This window comes from Juglans microcarpa x Juglans regia, chromosome 1S, assembly GCF_004785595.1.
Source record: "Juglans microcarpa x Juglans regia isolate MS1-56 chromosome 1S, Jm3101_v1.0, whole genome shotgun sequence".
Lineage (NCBI taxonomy): Eukaryota > Viridiplantae > Streptophyta > Magnoliopsida > Fagales > Juglandaceae > Juglans > Juglans microcarpa x Juglans regia.
The window spans coordinates 26,893,643-26,909,186 of record NC_054595.1 but is presented as its reverse complement, the minus strand read 5'-3'; the positions used below and the strand labels follow the sequence as shown (position 1 = coordinate 26,909,186).

At 36.0% G+C, this 15,544-nt stretch overlaps 1 protein-coding gene and 1 long non-coding RNA gene across 2 annotated transcripts; both read right to left on the bottom strand.

Annotated features, from left to right (window-relative positions):
- Positions 1-5,770: 5,770 nt before the first annotated feature.
- Positions 5,771-6,812, bottom strand: LOC121247472 (glycine-rich cell wall structural protein 1.0-like). Its single transcript, XM_041145812.1, has 3 exons — positions 6,670-6,812; positions 5,912-6,490; positions 5,771-5,864 (listed from the first exon to the last, which is right to left on the bottom strand). Exons 1-3 carry the CDS (start codon positions 6,810-6,812, stop codon positions 5,771-5,773), a joined length of 816 nt encoding a protein of 271 aa, XP_041001746.1.
- A 6,809-nt stretch (positions 6,813-13,621) lies between these two features.
- On the bottom strand, positions 13,622-15,247 carry LOC121247143. The gene is made up of 2 exons (XR_005937220.1): positions 14,562-15,247; positions 13,622-14,461 (listed from the first exon to the last, which is right to left on the bottom strand). It is a non-coding gene; the product is annotated as an uncharacterized LOC121247143 (long non-coding RNA).
- Between the last annotated feature and the right edge of the window lie 297 nt (positions 15,248-15,544).

Below are 15,544 nucleotides of genomic sequence, written 5' to 3'. Positions count from 1 at the left end.
AGAGAAAAAACAGCACATACCATTAAATTCTGACGGTCTCTATCTAAATTAAGCAATATTAATTAATGACAGCTTATTGCTCTTTGTTTTTTCACTTGTTATTAATTTTTCAGAAAATAAACTGCTGCTGCATATAGCTTTAATTTGTCATGCATGCCAAATATATATTTGTATATATGCGGGGAAAAAGATCAATGATGACTCATGAGAGACCAGAAGTTCTGCATGCCTGATCTTTTTTTATTTTTTTATTTTTTTTTCTCGTACCCCTTAATTATTTAAGTAGTACTTGAAAAGATGGTGGGGGTACATTCCTCTATTCTAAAACCATGCTTCATGATTATTTATCTGAATGGGAATTGATTGATATTGTCCCTCATGACCGTTCGAATTAAAATTCATAACCTCATGCATGACATGTATATATTGCTGTTAAACATAATTCAAATGTGCGTCGATAAGATGGGAAAAAGTTATCGCTGTTGAATGAGGGATCGATTTAGCCTTAAATGGTTATAATACAAGGAATCTTATATATGTCCAAATCATGGAGATAGGAGGGCCGTCATATATATGGCACTTAGCATGATGTTGGCCTCTAATGACAATTAAGCATTATTCCAATCTAATATATACAAATCATTGGATTGATCAGATGCATGCTAGTCAAGAATTCTGGTTTTGAAACACTCGTGACATTCTTGTGGGGGCGCCTGTGGCGGGCATTTCTGTCCGTAGAATGAGCTTCTAGAAAAGATCACTTGAAACTCTCTCTCTTTCTCTCTCTCTCTCTCTCACATACTTATAGAGAGTCAATTACATGTACGCACGCACGCACACATGCACATGAAACATGTACGCGCAAGACATGGGTTTGTAACCTAAATATGTTTTCCTTTTTGTTCTTGATCTCCTTGCCCATCCCTTCATGACATGGACAATGATGTTACCCCCAAATAGAGTGGCCGAGGCCCCACATATATGTGTATGGTCGATCGCCGCATGCATGCACATGGTTAGCTAGGCGCTATTCATGCTATACCTTCTAGTACTTACCTCATGATCTTGCATATAATGAAAACAAAAGGGGATTCCTGCTCTTTTGGCTACATCCTTTTCCCTCCTTGATCATATGTGCTCTTGTTCAATTCCCCTCCTCCATTAATCCTTCACGTGGACATCCACCATCACCATGTGACTGCTAGCATGCACGCACAATTCAGCAAGACAGCAACGGCCCCTCGTGAGAATAAGGTATTGTTTGGATTCGAAGATGAGTTGAGATGAGTTGAGATGGGTTGTAAATAGTAGTGAGATGGGTTGTGAATAGTAGTGAGATTTGTGAGTTAAAATTGATGAATAATAATGAATAGTAGTGAGATGAGTTGAGATGAGTTGAAATGAGTTGAGATGATTTACGAATACAAACTGGGCCTAAATATTATTAGAAGATGAGACAAACATCATCTCTTGATATCTTTCTATGTCTTTGTGGCATAAACAGTAAGAAGTTCTATTTTCAAGTCGAAGTAGAGATCAACACACCTGCATTGCTAACAAATCAAATTGAAAAAAAAAAAAATGAAAATTTATAGTTTTAAACTCCTCTTACAAATCAACGAATATTGCTCCAGCTTAATTTATAATATCGAGCATAAATTACATTAATGCATCTTGTTTGTCTTTTTAAGTTCTCCAATTGCAATCTCTCTCTCTCTCCCTTCTTGGGTAGTTGGGTTGAAGAACACGACCGCCCAAGAAAGGAAAAGGTGTAGTTGACTTGGATCTTGGAAGAACGATTGAATTCAGTGAAGAGGGAGTAGATATAAGCCCATTATCTCAACGTTTCAAGCACAAACTTGAAAAGATCCTAATGGGCTCGATCGGCCTAGGTTTTGTTTGGCAGAAAATGAAATTAGGAAAGTGATAAACTTTTTTACTTAAATCAATAAAGCAAGATAACTTGTTAGATTGGTTGATATCCAATTACTATTTTCACAAGAGTTTAGTCCTGACTACAGTTTGTGTTTCGACTAACTACGACCCATTATCAAATCCGACCATCGAAAAATTGTTTTTAAATGTGTAATAATTTATATAAATTCCATTAATTATACAAATCTTGTAAGTCTGTTATATATATATATATATATATATAAAAGATCTCATTATGAAAAAAAATAACAATAATTTTTTTTATGGGATTCACTACTTTTTTACAAATATACCTAAAACTTATACCTAGCATTAAAATTAAATATACACGCTTATTTAATTATATTTTGCTTGTTTTCCATATTCGTAAGTTTATTTATTTTTTAAATATATTTTGCATTTCGAATTATCATCACTTCACATATTCATACTCTCAAGTTGCGTACGTACTAACAATTTATATATTTTATTAAGATGTGGCCATCGAGATCCATGCAAATTTATTATATATAAATTGAACTTTAATTTTCTTCCTTTTTTTTCTATATTTTCCTTTCTGCTCTAAGAATTATCTTATATATATAAATGACGAGTAACGCGCATATTATGGACCGGAGAACAATTTTCGATGTGTACAACCTCGAGTAGAAGTTACAATATCACAAATGAAAATTTGCACTAATAATCAACAAACTAGTTATAATATTTGTTTGCCCAATCATTAGATCAAAATACTTAGCCCGGTTTGGTTAGCCAGTACAGTAGTTTACCATATCCAAACACAATATATTTCATTTTTAAATTTTAAAAACATCTACTTATAAAATAAATAGTAAATACTAACAGTGAACAATAAGTATATAGTGCAAAACTGATCTCAACAATAAATGAACAGTACATGAACAGTATGTGAACAATGTATGAATAATGCATAAACAGTACACTTTTCGACTCTTTAATCAATAGTAGAATCAACACCTTTTTAAAATTTCAAAAATTAAAAATTATCTCATCTCATCTCATCTCATTTTATTATCCAAATATATATTTTTTTACAAATTAGTTAATCTCATCTTAACTCAAAAATTTTATTACTATTTAAAATATATAATCTCATCTCATCTAAACTAAACTAAGGGATATTAATATAAAAGTATCATCCTCATGACCCCCTCCATAAAAATTATCGTTGTTCCTATATTTCCAAAAATATCTTAATCATCATGATATATATTAATACTGCGCGCACTGTAGTACTTTCCATTATTTGCAAATTTTCATGTCACACGCTCGCTGAATAATGATGGTCAGATCAGAAATAGCCTGATCTTAAACAAGTTTCCGAAGCCTTTTACAGAATTGAAATATTTTGGAAATGATCTATGAATAATTGTGCCACTTAATTTGACCATTTTAATTTACGTACATCATGTTAAAATTAAAATTAATGGTTGCTAATTATAATGATTCTTCCTTGATGCTTTCCAGACTTGGTTGCCAAGGATCAAGAGATGCAAGCCGTTTCTTGGGAAGCCCTCTTTTCCTGTGTCTCGGAAAATGCCTCCTCCTTCTGGTAATCACTTTGGCCTGGTGATCTGGATCAGGACTATTAATGCTGCTGCTGCTTCTTGGTGACCTTGTAATTTCCTGAGTCGAATTAATATCGCCGTTCTCTTGAATCTTGGCTCCCCTTAGCAAGCAAATAAAGCAATTACCATCAGAAAAGCAACCCCGCTTGGCTGTATTAGGTTTCATATTGCTAGCAGCAGCAGCATGTGTTGGTTTTGAACGAGTAGAACCCTTACTCATGTCATTTTCTTGATCTTCCTGATCTCCTTTGCTAGATTGAGTGCTTGGGGTTTGCGGACCTGAAGAGGAAGAATTTTTCAAAGCGTTCCGCTGCTGAAGCTTCCGTATGGTTGCAAGGGGTACGACGTAGAAATTCTTGCCGGGCATTAGAGTTGTCTCAGGTTCGACAATTGCCCATGGCTGCTGGAAAACATGTGGATGGGCGACGCAACATCTTGGGTTCCGATGCATGACCTCTGCTGCAAGGACGGGCCTATCATGGAGCTCAACATGGCCACCGGGATGAACAATTTTAACTAGCATGTTCTGCGTGCTGCTAGTGCATAGCCAGCTGCTTGAAATGGCCATCTATTCTTTGTCATAGATAGTCGATCGAATAATTGGCGTTTGTAGCTGTGGGGGATCAGTTATAAGCAGTGTTTCTTTTCTTGGAATGATCGACAGAATATCATTAATAACGTGTAGCACCGCTGCTAATGATCAGGAATTTGCAGTTGTGGCCTTCTCCATGGCTTCTTTTGTTTGATGCATTGATGTTATCGATCGTCTCGACAAGGTCATGACCTGAAATTATTATATATGTAACTCAGTTAGCCAAACATCTAACATCAAATTTTTGTGTCGTACGTGTTCCAGTTTCATCAACATTTTGTATTACCATTTATATGTATGCAAATGCATGACAGACTACTTGCACGCGGTACGTTTCGTGATTTAATATGCTTCTATGGCTACGATTCGGGAGTGGGCCCTAGAATCAGCCAAAACCAAAGATCAAATCAAGCTGAACTGGCCTAATTAGCTGATATCCTCTATATATATATATATATATATATACACACTGTTATATACGATTCGGGCTACTGCAGGCATGCATTTAAGGGCGCTCTACTTTGTCCAAACTGGCACGTAGAACAAGGCTAAACCATAAGTACCCATACTAGCTTGCACAAAGCATGAGACTGTTGCAAAAAAAAGCTGTGAGTGAGGAGGTATCAGAAAGCCAGTCTGAAGCGTAAAGTTCCCCATTCCACGTACCAATCCATATATTGGAAGGCGTAAACATTAGCTGGCCGAAGTTAATTAAGTCTTATCGTTTTAGTATTTACTACTGCATGCATTTATTAACGTCAACTGTACGTGCATTTAAGCATTATACATGTGGCCGGTAGGAAGTCATGTATGCTTTCTGCGTCAGGGTATTCCTTGCACGTTTTGGCTTTCATCGGAGGTTAAGTACGGTCAAAGGTCCACGATCAGGTCCGGCGCCGTGAAAGCACCGCTCAACACATTAAAGCCAAATTGATAAGATATTTTCCATATTTTTTTAAACTTCCTATTTTTATAATTAAGTATTATTTTAGTTTAAAGTCCACGATACTCATCAGAAGAGCTAGAAATAGGAGAATCATATGTGTAAATAACATGTTCTATAATTAAAAAGTTATATTGCTAATTTATTTCAAGAAACAGCTATAAAATGATACGTGAAAAGGGCATGGGAAGGATAAACTTTTGTTCAAATTTTTCTTGGCAAGAGTTAAATTATGGTTCAAGTGGGAAAAAATAAAATTAGATATACTTTTTTAAAATAATATGTATGAAATTAGTTTAAATTGATAAGAAGAGATGAATTTTATTGTTTATTTTATAGCTTAAACATTAATACTCTTTTAAATAAGTGGATTTAACAAAAAATATTTAATTAAATGAGTTAAATTATGATATTATATTAATAAACGTTATTAAATTAATAGCACAAGCTATTTTACGTACTAAATTACTAATTATACAGTCATATATACTACTGTGCACACCTGTCAGTGGCTTCCTTTACTCACATATATATAACCCAATATTCAATCTGTATATATATAAATAATCCGAGTTGTGAGTGCAGATGCATATATATATATTGCATGGCCAAGAGAAAAAGTAATTCCGTGCTGTCGAGATGAAAGCAAACCTAGTAATCCTAACTCTAGTGGCTCTTCTTCTGCTAAACCACTCCATCGCAGAAGGCAGATCACATCCCAAAGACATGCACCAAATTAGCAAAGAAGAAGAAGAAAAGAGAACCAGCAATAGAAGCAGAAGACGAAGCAGAAGCAGAAGTAGTACTGGAAGAATAACAAGATCAGGAAGCTGTGACCCTTTATACGAATACCTCTTTGGAACTTGTGGCCAATGGCCTTTTCCAACCTCTCCTTCCCCAGACAACCCCTTCCGGCCGACTCCCCATCGTAATCCGCCGCCACTTCCGCCATTTGTGTCTTCTCCTCCTCCCCCAATTCCCCAGCTCCCACCTCCGCCACCAATAGCGCAACCGCCTCCTTTGCTACCTTCCCCACAACCACCAATAATAATTCCACCACCACCAATTATAATTCCTTCTCCTTCACCTCCACCGCCTTCTCCGCCACAGCCACCACCGCCATCCCCTCCACCACCTTTGGTTCCTTCTCCGCCACCACCACTGCTCCTGCCCCCACCCATACCTATCATATTTCCACCACCACTTGTTCCTTCCCCTCCACCCCCTGATTCAGATATACAACCACCAGCATTTCCATGGCTATCACCTCCAGATATAGTAACTGAAAATCCTCCCCTTCCAATACTTTCCCCACCACCATCACCAGCGTTAGTACTTCTTCCACCTCCCTTTCCAGATTTACCACCAGACGAATTCACACCAGCTCCACCACTTGCCCCGCTTTTTTCTTCACCGCCTGAGTTTCCAGTACTTTTTCCACCACAGGAGCCAATTTCGTTTTATCCACCTTTCACATCGTCCCCGACTGCACCAGACGCCGATGTGATTCAGCCACCAGCTTTTCCTATTCCACAGACGCCGGACACCTTATTACTGCCGCCTCCATTTCCTGAAGTTCCCGATATTCCGCAAGAACCACTTCCGTTTACGTCAACACCATCAGCACCAGATACGGTTTTTGATGAACCAGTGCAGCCATTGTCACCACCACTTCCTTTGTTGCCCCCTTTTTAGTTTCCAAGACCATCTGATTCGCCGTGATCGAAGAAATAAATTCCGGTCTGTGTGTCATTGAGCTTAAGCCTACTTGATCACTGATGTTAGCATATGCCGAAAGCTATGTTTTGTGGGTTGTGTTTGTTATGTGAAGTGTTGTTATTATGTCTGTTTTTGTTGTTGAGGATGACATCTATAGAATAGTATGAGGAAAAATGTTCATTGAAATCTTAGAAAACAAAAAAAGAAAAAAAAAAAAAAAGAAACTTTGTTCAATAGTGATATCATCTCCGCCATATATAATGTTCAAACTTCACATGAAATGTAAGTGTTGGGTGGTCTTGGATCTCTCAAGTTCATAAGTTAGTTCAAGAGTTGAGTTTTCTCTCACACTTAACTAGACACTTCTATAACCGATGTGAAACAACCCGTTGGACTTAATATCATTGTTGGGTGGTTTTGGATGTCTCTCAACCTCATAAATTAGTTTAAGAGTTGAGATTTTCCTTCCCCATCAACCCATTCTACAACCGATGTGGACATCCACAAATACAGTAAGTCCCCAATATTCTGGCAGAGCAGATATTGGTTGTGTATAATTGGCCTAGTATCTAACCTAAACACTCTGTGATCTATCGTTTGATCTGTTTGGACGTCTACTTGGAATTCTGTTACTGTAAGGTAGAGCCCCTTAAGAATCACTTATGGAACCTAAACTTTCGTGCCGGGAGACATTGATCTACTTGATTTTACTAAAAATGATTTTTTGTTTTTTGAGTATCAAATTTTAGAAAACCATGGCTTTTCGGTTATAAACAAAAGTTACTGACACATTGATCTACTTGTAGATTCTGATGAAGAAGATAATCGCAAAAGAGGCATCATGCATGAAATCATTTTGAGAGAATTTATTCTAACTATATATGAACAGAACTACATCAATGTATGCTTGACTGTTACATTAAGGACATGATACTTACTGGACAAAAAGAAAAGAAAACCAACAAAGAAATATGAATTCAGAAAGGGATGAAAAATGAACTTTAATTAGTGTCTTTTAACTCCCTCATGAAGGAATGGAACAAATAGAATGGCTAGTGATCTAACCGAGGAAAAAAACACATGAGATGGTAGCATAAGTGAGAAGCCTAGTTCTTGTAATTAGGGTTGTCCCGGAGACCAAGTTCAGAGAGACAAAGCAGTAGGAATCCCAGTCGGTTCTCCGGAAATACTTCAATAATCTCTTCCTTGTCTGCACCATTCCTAGAAGACCCTTTCAAGAACGTTTATCCTACAGCATTATGATGAAACAAATATAATTAAGAATAAATGGGGTAGTAATTATGACACCTCTTCAACTAGTAAGCGGACTTGTTCACACTTCACAGTCTTTACATTAAAGTCGGGGGCACCAGAAGAAAGCTAACCAACGATCAGATTACAATTTGACATTAACAAATTAGGTATTTTGACGTGCATGGCCGCCAGGCACTGTTCAAACATCATGTCACAAGTGAAAATTCCACTTGAACATGCCTAGATGTACATTTCATGGAACTTCCGAACAAACGGGACAAACAATGATATGTTCAAACAACAATGGCCTTCATGCATCCGTTTGGATAGTATGATGAGATGATTTTATATTAAAATTGAATAAAATATTATTTATTATTATTATTATTATTATTTTAAAATTTAAAAAAATTAAATTATTTATTATATTTTATATAAAAATTTGATAAAATTATAAGAGTAATGATACCCTTATGACCTCTAACTACCCGTTTACTACCGAGCCAACGTGGCTTTATTTTTTCATTTCTTCTCTGCATCTGAGAAGGCCTTCGATCTGAAGCTTATGTCAGGATAATGTGATTTGATTGACCTTCTGTCAGAAGATATCCCTCCCAGATTTGAAATTTCGTTTTCCTTTTGAGATTCAAAATCACAAATCTCAGACCCTCTTATTTTCCTTTCATTTTTGCTTCTAATCCTCTACCTAGTGCTCCGTATCCCTCCCTCCCAAAGTCCACGCCTCCCTCCCTCCCTCCCCTCCCTTCCATTTAGAACCACAAAATCGAAGCAATCTCAAAGCTTCACTTCTATTTCCCGCAAAAATCGAGCTGTAGAGCTCCATTTCCGGCATGGCATGGCGTGGCGTGGGTATGAAGTGTTTGTTAATATGTTTGTATGCTTCTCTCTCTAACTCACATTCTCTGTTTATAGGCTCCCATTTTTCCATAAAAACAGAGAGTCATAGAAAATGGCAGCATCAGTAGCAAACACTTGTATAAACACTTGTATAATCGTAGAAATTCTACGATTTAAATCGTAAGATAATAATTTGCATTTGTCATTGGTTAAGATGGCCGAACTGACATAAGAGAAAAATTGTATAAATTGGAAATAGTTTTCATAACTGGGAATGGAAAAGCCAAAAATGTGTGCTGGGAGACCGCTCATATGGCTAAGTTTATGGCCTCGTATGCTGGCAGTGTGTATCATCTTAGAAGAATAACTTATGGTGTCAACTAGAAGACGTATGTATATAGAAGCATTTGCCCCAAAAAAGAATCTTAGAATTCTCTCTGTTTTTTGGGTTTGGAACGGTTGGAAATTTAAGCAATGTTTTGAGAAAATTAGCAAATCTAGTTATATTAATTATCACAAAGGAGTGGCATGTGTGTTTATTCTATGATCATGTTCGGTATTGATGGCTGAATGTAAGTTGGCCTTGCAAGAAAAGGAAATCAAAATCTTTGAGAGATCTCTTCTTGATGGGAAGGTTAAGCAAGTCTTTTTCTTTGATCCTGATGGTAAGCCCTTTTAGAGCGACGACAAAATAAGTGATTTATGTGGTTAATTTGATGGTTTAGCTGGAGGATCAGTAAAATGGTTGAATTTTTTAAATCATCGATGAATTTGAAAAATATGCAGGTAATGGACTGGTGATTGGAAGTCTGGCTCTAGATAAAAAATAAACAAGGAGCTCTAGAGTGGAATTTCTTTTCAGACAATAATTTGATTGTTAAGGTCTTCTCATGCTAGAATGTTTGGAAGGGCATTTCTTATGCTAGAATGTTTGATCAAATTTGGTGGTTTATTTGATTTGGTGGAAAATATGATCAATTTGGTAGTTTATTTTATTTGACTTGATGTAATTATCAATTGTAAGATCATTTTGTAATGAACTTCTGAATTGTGTTTTGTAATGGTGTATTTAATATTTTGTAATGAATTGTGTTGTATCGTGTTTTATGATGCTGTAAGATCATAAATGTTGTGCAATGTTTTGTTTTGGCTTCAGGTTTTTTTTTTTTTTCTTTTTGTAATAAGTGAGAATTGAAGCAATGATGAGAGATGAGGATGTCAATGTTCTGATGGCCAGCTGCTTGAAAATTAGAAAATGGGGTACTTGCAGAGGTGGTGGAAGCTCTGGCAATTTTAGGAGTTCAGGATTCATATTTTTGAACTTAAATTTTTTTTTTCTCTTAAATTAATCTGATCTGATTTTCGTATTTAAACATAGAAAATAGTCTACAAGATGGCATCATCATGTTCGGAAAGAGAACAGGTGGGTTTGCATGTTTGCATAGGTTTTAGACTGCCAGCTCCTCCTGCATGCATGCCTGGTTCACTTATCATTAGAAGTAAGTTGAGAGAGTGAATAATATATTTGGATAGGGCATGCTCGACTTGTAATTCATTTATCTTTTTGAAACATAGTGCATAGCCGTTGGAGACTGCATATAATCTCGTTTCAGCTCTTTGAAAGCAATTTACAGGTTCCATCATTGCTCTTCTACATCTACATCAATTTCTTTTCAGAAAACAGAGTCCAAACCAATAAAAAAAAAAAAAAAACTCATAGACAAGCAGCATCCATGTTGGCAATAGAAATGTATAGAATAATAATAAGCAGCCCCTTTCACTAGACAGAAACAAGTAAAGCACTCAATTCTGACGTTGGGTAGTTGGATCAACACAATTGCAATTATCTTCTTCTGTACCTCTGGCTTGTTGCCTCCTACAAACTTCTCAACTTGTTGTCCATCTCTATGAAAGAAGAATGTTGGGGAGGCTTTGATAACCCACCAAGAGATGAATTCCCAAGACACTCAGTGAGCAAGGAACATTTTCCATTAATATATTTGGCGTAATCTAGAATAAAAACACCCAGTTACAAGCATTTTGCCACTTGAAACTTAAACTGAAAAACAAAAAAGCACACTCGCAAAGCAAGTTAATGCAAACACTTAGCACCACCAATCAGGTCACCAAAATGAGCATTGTAGAGATGATATAGCCAATCAAGATCAAGTGTTTAAAAAATCACAAGGGTTATGCAACACTCAGTTTGTGTGGTGACTCAAAACAAGTTTCTGTTGAGCAATTGATACTCATTCTATTGAAAATTTGTTTTACCTGCATTATAATTGATGATATTCTTTTGGGCTAGAGAAGTGTCACACATTTCTTTCCCATCACTAAAGTTCTTTGGTTGTAGGCAACTGGCATGACTGATAAGGCAGCAAGTTTCTATCTAAAAAAAAAAAAAAAAAGTATACTCGACTGTGTGTATACTGCTAGCATAAAAAAAACAACCTAATAAGAACCAACTTGACTTTGTTGAATGGTAAAAAAAAAAAAAAAAAACCAAAGCATAAGCACAAGAAGGTAAGGGGAAACCACATAAACTAGGTTTCTTATAAACACGGAAATTTCTTGACAAATTGACTCAGAAGGATGAAATCTAAACTTGTGATAGACAGTTGGTTCAAAAGATTAAGACACACAGTGAAGGCAAATAAAAAAATAAAATTCTAATCTTGTTATTGTTTATTTAGCTGCCTGCACCTTTAGCGGCAGAGACCCTTTCATGATTTTAGATCACAAGTAGTTCTGTCACATTGTTTTATACACTGGAGAACACAACCTTTTGCTTTGAAATTTTTAAAACACCAAATATGTATTTGTTTCCATAGAAAATAATCAAGGACATGCAGAGATGAATTTGTTGTTAACAAGCAGAGTTATCTTGCCAAAAAAAAAACATGTCTATTTATTATAACAAATAGCTCCTGAGAGAAAAATCAAATAACAAATCCATCAAATAGTGTAAAAAAACATGCAACATCACTTGGTGCCAACATCCAGAAAGATGAGCATAGTGAAACCAAAATAACCAAATCGAAATACTGTATTCAAGCATAATAAAATAGAAGAATTTGACAGTTACGTCCATTAGAAAACCCCAAAAAATATCTCAACTTAACTTTCCTTCTACTTCTCCTCAGCGAACAAACAAGTGGTCTCAAACAAAATAAAATTGAAAAAAAAAAAAACCAATACCCCACTTATCATCTGAAGCCCATAAAACAATCACTCACGCAGCCAAGCAGGCAATCACCACTGTCACGAATCAGAAATCCAAATTCACCCAGAAACAGAAATAGGAAACTGACACTTCATACCCGCGCCATGCCGAAAATGGAGCTCTGCAGCTCGGTTTTTACGGGAAATAGAAGTGGAGCTTTGAGATTGCTTTGATTTTGTGGTTCTAAATGGAAGGGAGGGAGAGGGAGGGAGGGAGACGTGCGACTTTGGGGGGAGGGATACGGAGCACTAGGTGGAGGATTAGAAGCAAAAATGAAAAGAAAACAAGAGGGTATGAGATTTGTGATTTTGAATCTCAAAAGGAAAACGAAATTTCAAATCTAGGACAGACATCTTCTGATAGAAGGTTAATCAAATCACATTATCCTGATATAAGCTTCAGATCGAAGGCCTTCACAGATACAGAGAAGAAATGAAAAAATAAAGCCATGTTGGTTCGGTAGTAAACCAGTAGTCAGAAGTCGTAAGGGTATCATCACCCAAATTATAATGATGACTCGCAGTACCTTGATTAACTCGACATGCCCAACTACTTTGAAACTAAAAACAGGTAACCACCTCTTTATAAGGAGAAGTCAATCTCTTGTTCAAGTAACAGAATTAGTATTTTTTTTTTTTCCCTGCTACATCACGTATTAAAAGAACCAATCCTGCTAATTGATCAAGGAATTGACAGATTGGTATAACTCCAAGTAAAACTATGAAATTCACAACCGTATTCTAAACTTAAAAGTGGAGAATTGAGCAGTAACATGACAACAAACACCATCTGACATAATAGATTAAATTAAAGAGATTATATATATACCATTTACTGGATGTTTCCCGTGATCTCTTTTTTTCTTTTTCTTTTTTTCTTTTTTTTTTTTTATCAGAAAAAAAAAATCATTTTCTAATGATCTAAAAACCTCTCATTCCCTCACTCACTCACTCAGCCATTAACACCATGCAAGTGCAAAACCTGAAAAGATCTAATTAGATTAAGTGTTTATTCACAAGATATGAGATACCCTTGCATGTATCTAAATAATAAAGAAAAAACACAAAAAAAGGAACTAGCAGCTACCCAATATTCCACCACAGGGATTTTGATAAAATTAAAAATTGCGAGGAGCCTTCAACAATTGTACAAAAATAACACATTTGGGCCACCACACACCAATTAGATATATAATATAAATAAAAGAAAAGAAGGAAAAGTCTTCAAAAGGCGAAGTCACATTTAGGCTTTTAATTTAAAAGAAATACTAAATGTAACAATTGGAACTCTTTAGAATCATTTTTTTTTTCTTTTAACAAGTAAGAAAGCTAATTTTATTAAAAGGAATGAAATAAGAGAAGTTCATGTACACAGGACGTATACAAAAGAAAATACCTAAATATATTCTAGGAAGTAAAAAATGACAACAAAAAGTCACGAGCTGAAGCTCCATTAATCACTAAAACAAAACCATTGCAATAAAGAGTATACATAAAAATTCCGAATTTCCTCCAAGATGCGATCCTTATCATTAAAACACCGCTCGTTTATTTCCAACTAAATGCACCACATTAGATATAAAGGAACCATCTTCCACACTGCAACCATTTGAGAGCAATATAGCTCGTTCCAACACGCAAGAAGATCCACCACTCTCAAAAGCATCACCCAAGCCAACCCAATTCTATTAAAAACTCCATCCCACAAAGCCTTTGCCACCTCACAATGTAAAAGTAAATGATCCACAGATTCTCCATGCTTCTTGCATATAAAACACCACTCCATAACAAATTCTTCTTTAGAGGCAATGTGAGATCTCATTTACCACAATTCCTATAATCAATCCAAGGAATTACAATCTCACCCACTCAAACTCCAGACATCCTCGTTAGGTCATCCGTATCTCGTCTCTACACTCTTCAGATTTAATACCTAATGCATCTCAATCTCGTAATTTTCGGCTCCACATTCTATAATATACCATGGCTTAACCAATAGCTTGTATTTACTTCATCATTTGCAGTGTATTTATATCAGCCATTCTCTCAAGTCAAAGCCATTTATGGATATGCCAGAATTAAGGTGTCCCATGTTGGAAGGAAGTGGGAACGAAAGGAAATGAGGCAACGAATAACAGAGGGAGGAGCACCACAATGTTTGACTTACTCATTCTTCAGCAATTCTTTCACTTCTATTCATTATGGACTCACCATTACATAATGATAGAAGTGGGAAAAACATAGTCTACATTTTAGTGGAATTAGTTCTTCCATAGGTAAAATAGGTTTTATTGAAACGAATGAGGGTGTTTACCCAGTACACAGGAAGTAGTTATGCGTGTGCATCTGAAAATAATGGTTAAACATGTATCATAAACCAGAAAATCAGAAAAAAGAAATCAAAGTTAAGAAAATTGAAATGAAACTAAAATAAAAACCCTTTTACCTTGCACACGTGCAGATCCACAGTCTGACTCTGACATTTAAATTCATCCCTAACGTTTGTCAGCTCAGTTTTTAGTTTTCCTGCAGAAGACATATTATCCGGATGGAAATACTGCATTAAAAATATTTCAAACATATTAGAGCAAAAAATAGTAGAGCAACACATCCCCTCAGATATTAGAAGATGGAGTGAATTCATGTGGAATAAAAGAAATCACAGGCATCAGCAAGTTCAAACCAGTCACTGTTATGAGGACATGAACTTTCCAAAGGATGGGCTCCCCCCAAAAAATAGACCTTAAGTATGCATGATTGAAATGCAGTTCAATAAGATTGAGTTACTTCACATAAGATTTAAATCAAGGCAGTTATCTGCACATAATGACTTTGCTGCCAGTGCTTTTAGGGAAAAATATTTATTGTACAAAAGATAGGATGCACAAGAAAAATCTGCAAGGACCTACTGTGGAAAATACGTGTTTCACTTTGGCATTCTTTTCCTTTCCCTCCATCATTCAAAGACATGGTTGTTAGTGAGACAAAAGGTATCATAAAAAAGTTTGGTGATGGTGTTAACCATCTCTCAATCCAGTTATCTATAATACCCGACAGGTTATAATCTTTTTTTATTGGCACCGGGTATCCAGGAACAGTGCCCCGACTAATCTCCGGGGTGCACAAGCCCTCGGCAAGAAGTTTTCCGCAAATGCACTTCGAGTAATTCAAGGAAACATCCCTCAGTCTGATGGCCTCTAGAGATTATAATCTTGTAATAGAAGAAAACAAAACAGTCACAAATACAAGAAGAGTTTGTATTTAGCTCTTTTGCAAGATTATATGAAGCAAAGAAACCACTTAATGGCAAACCCTTCCAACATATGCCACACCCGTGTATTCTAATATACTCCATTTAGTACTGCCATTGAACACATCATCTTCAAGCACAACAATATGGGTCTTGTGAACTCTCTCACTTAATTAACA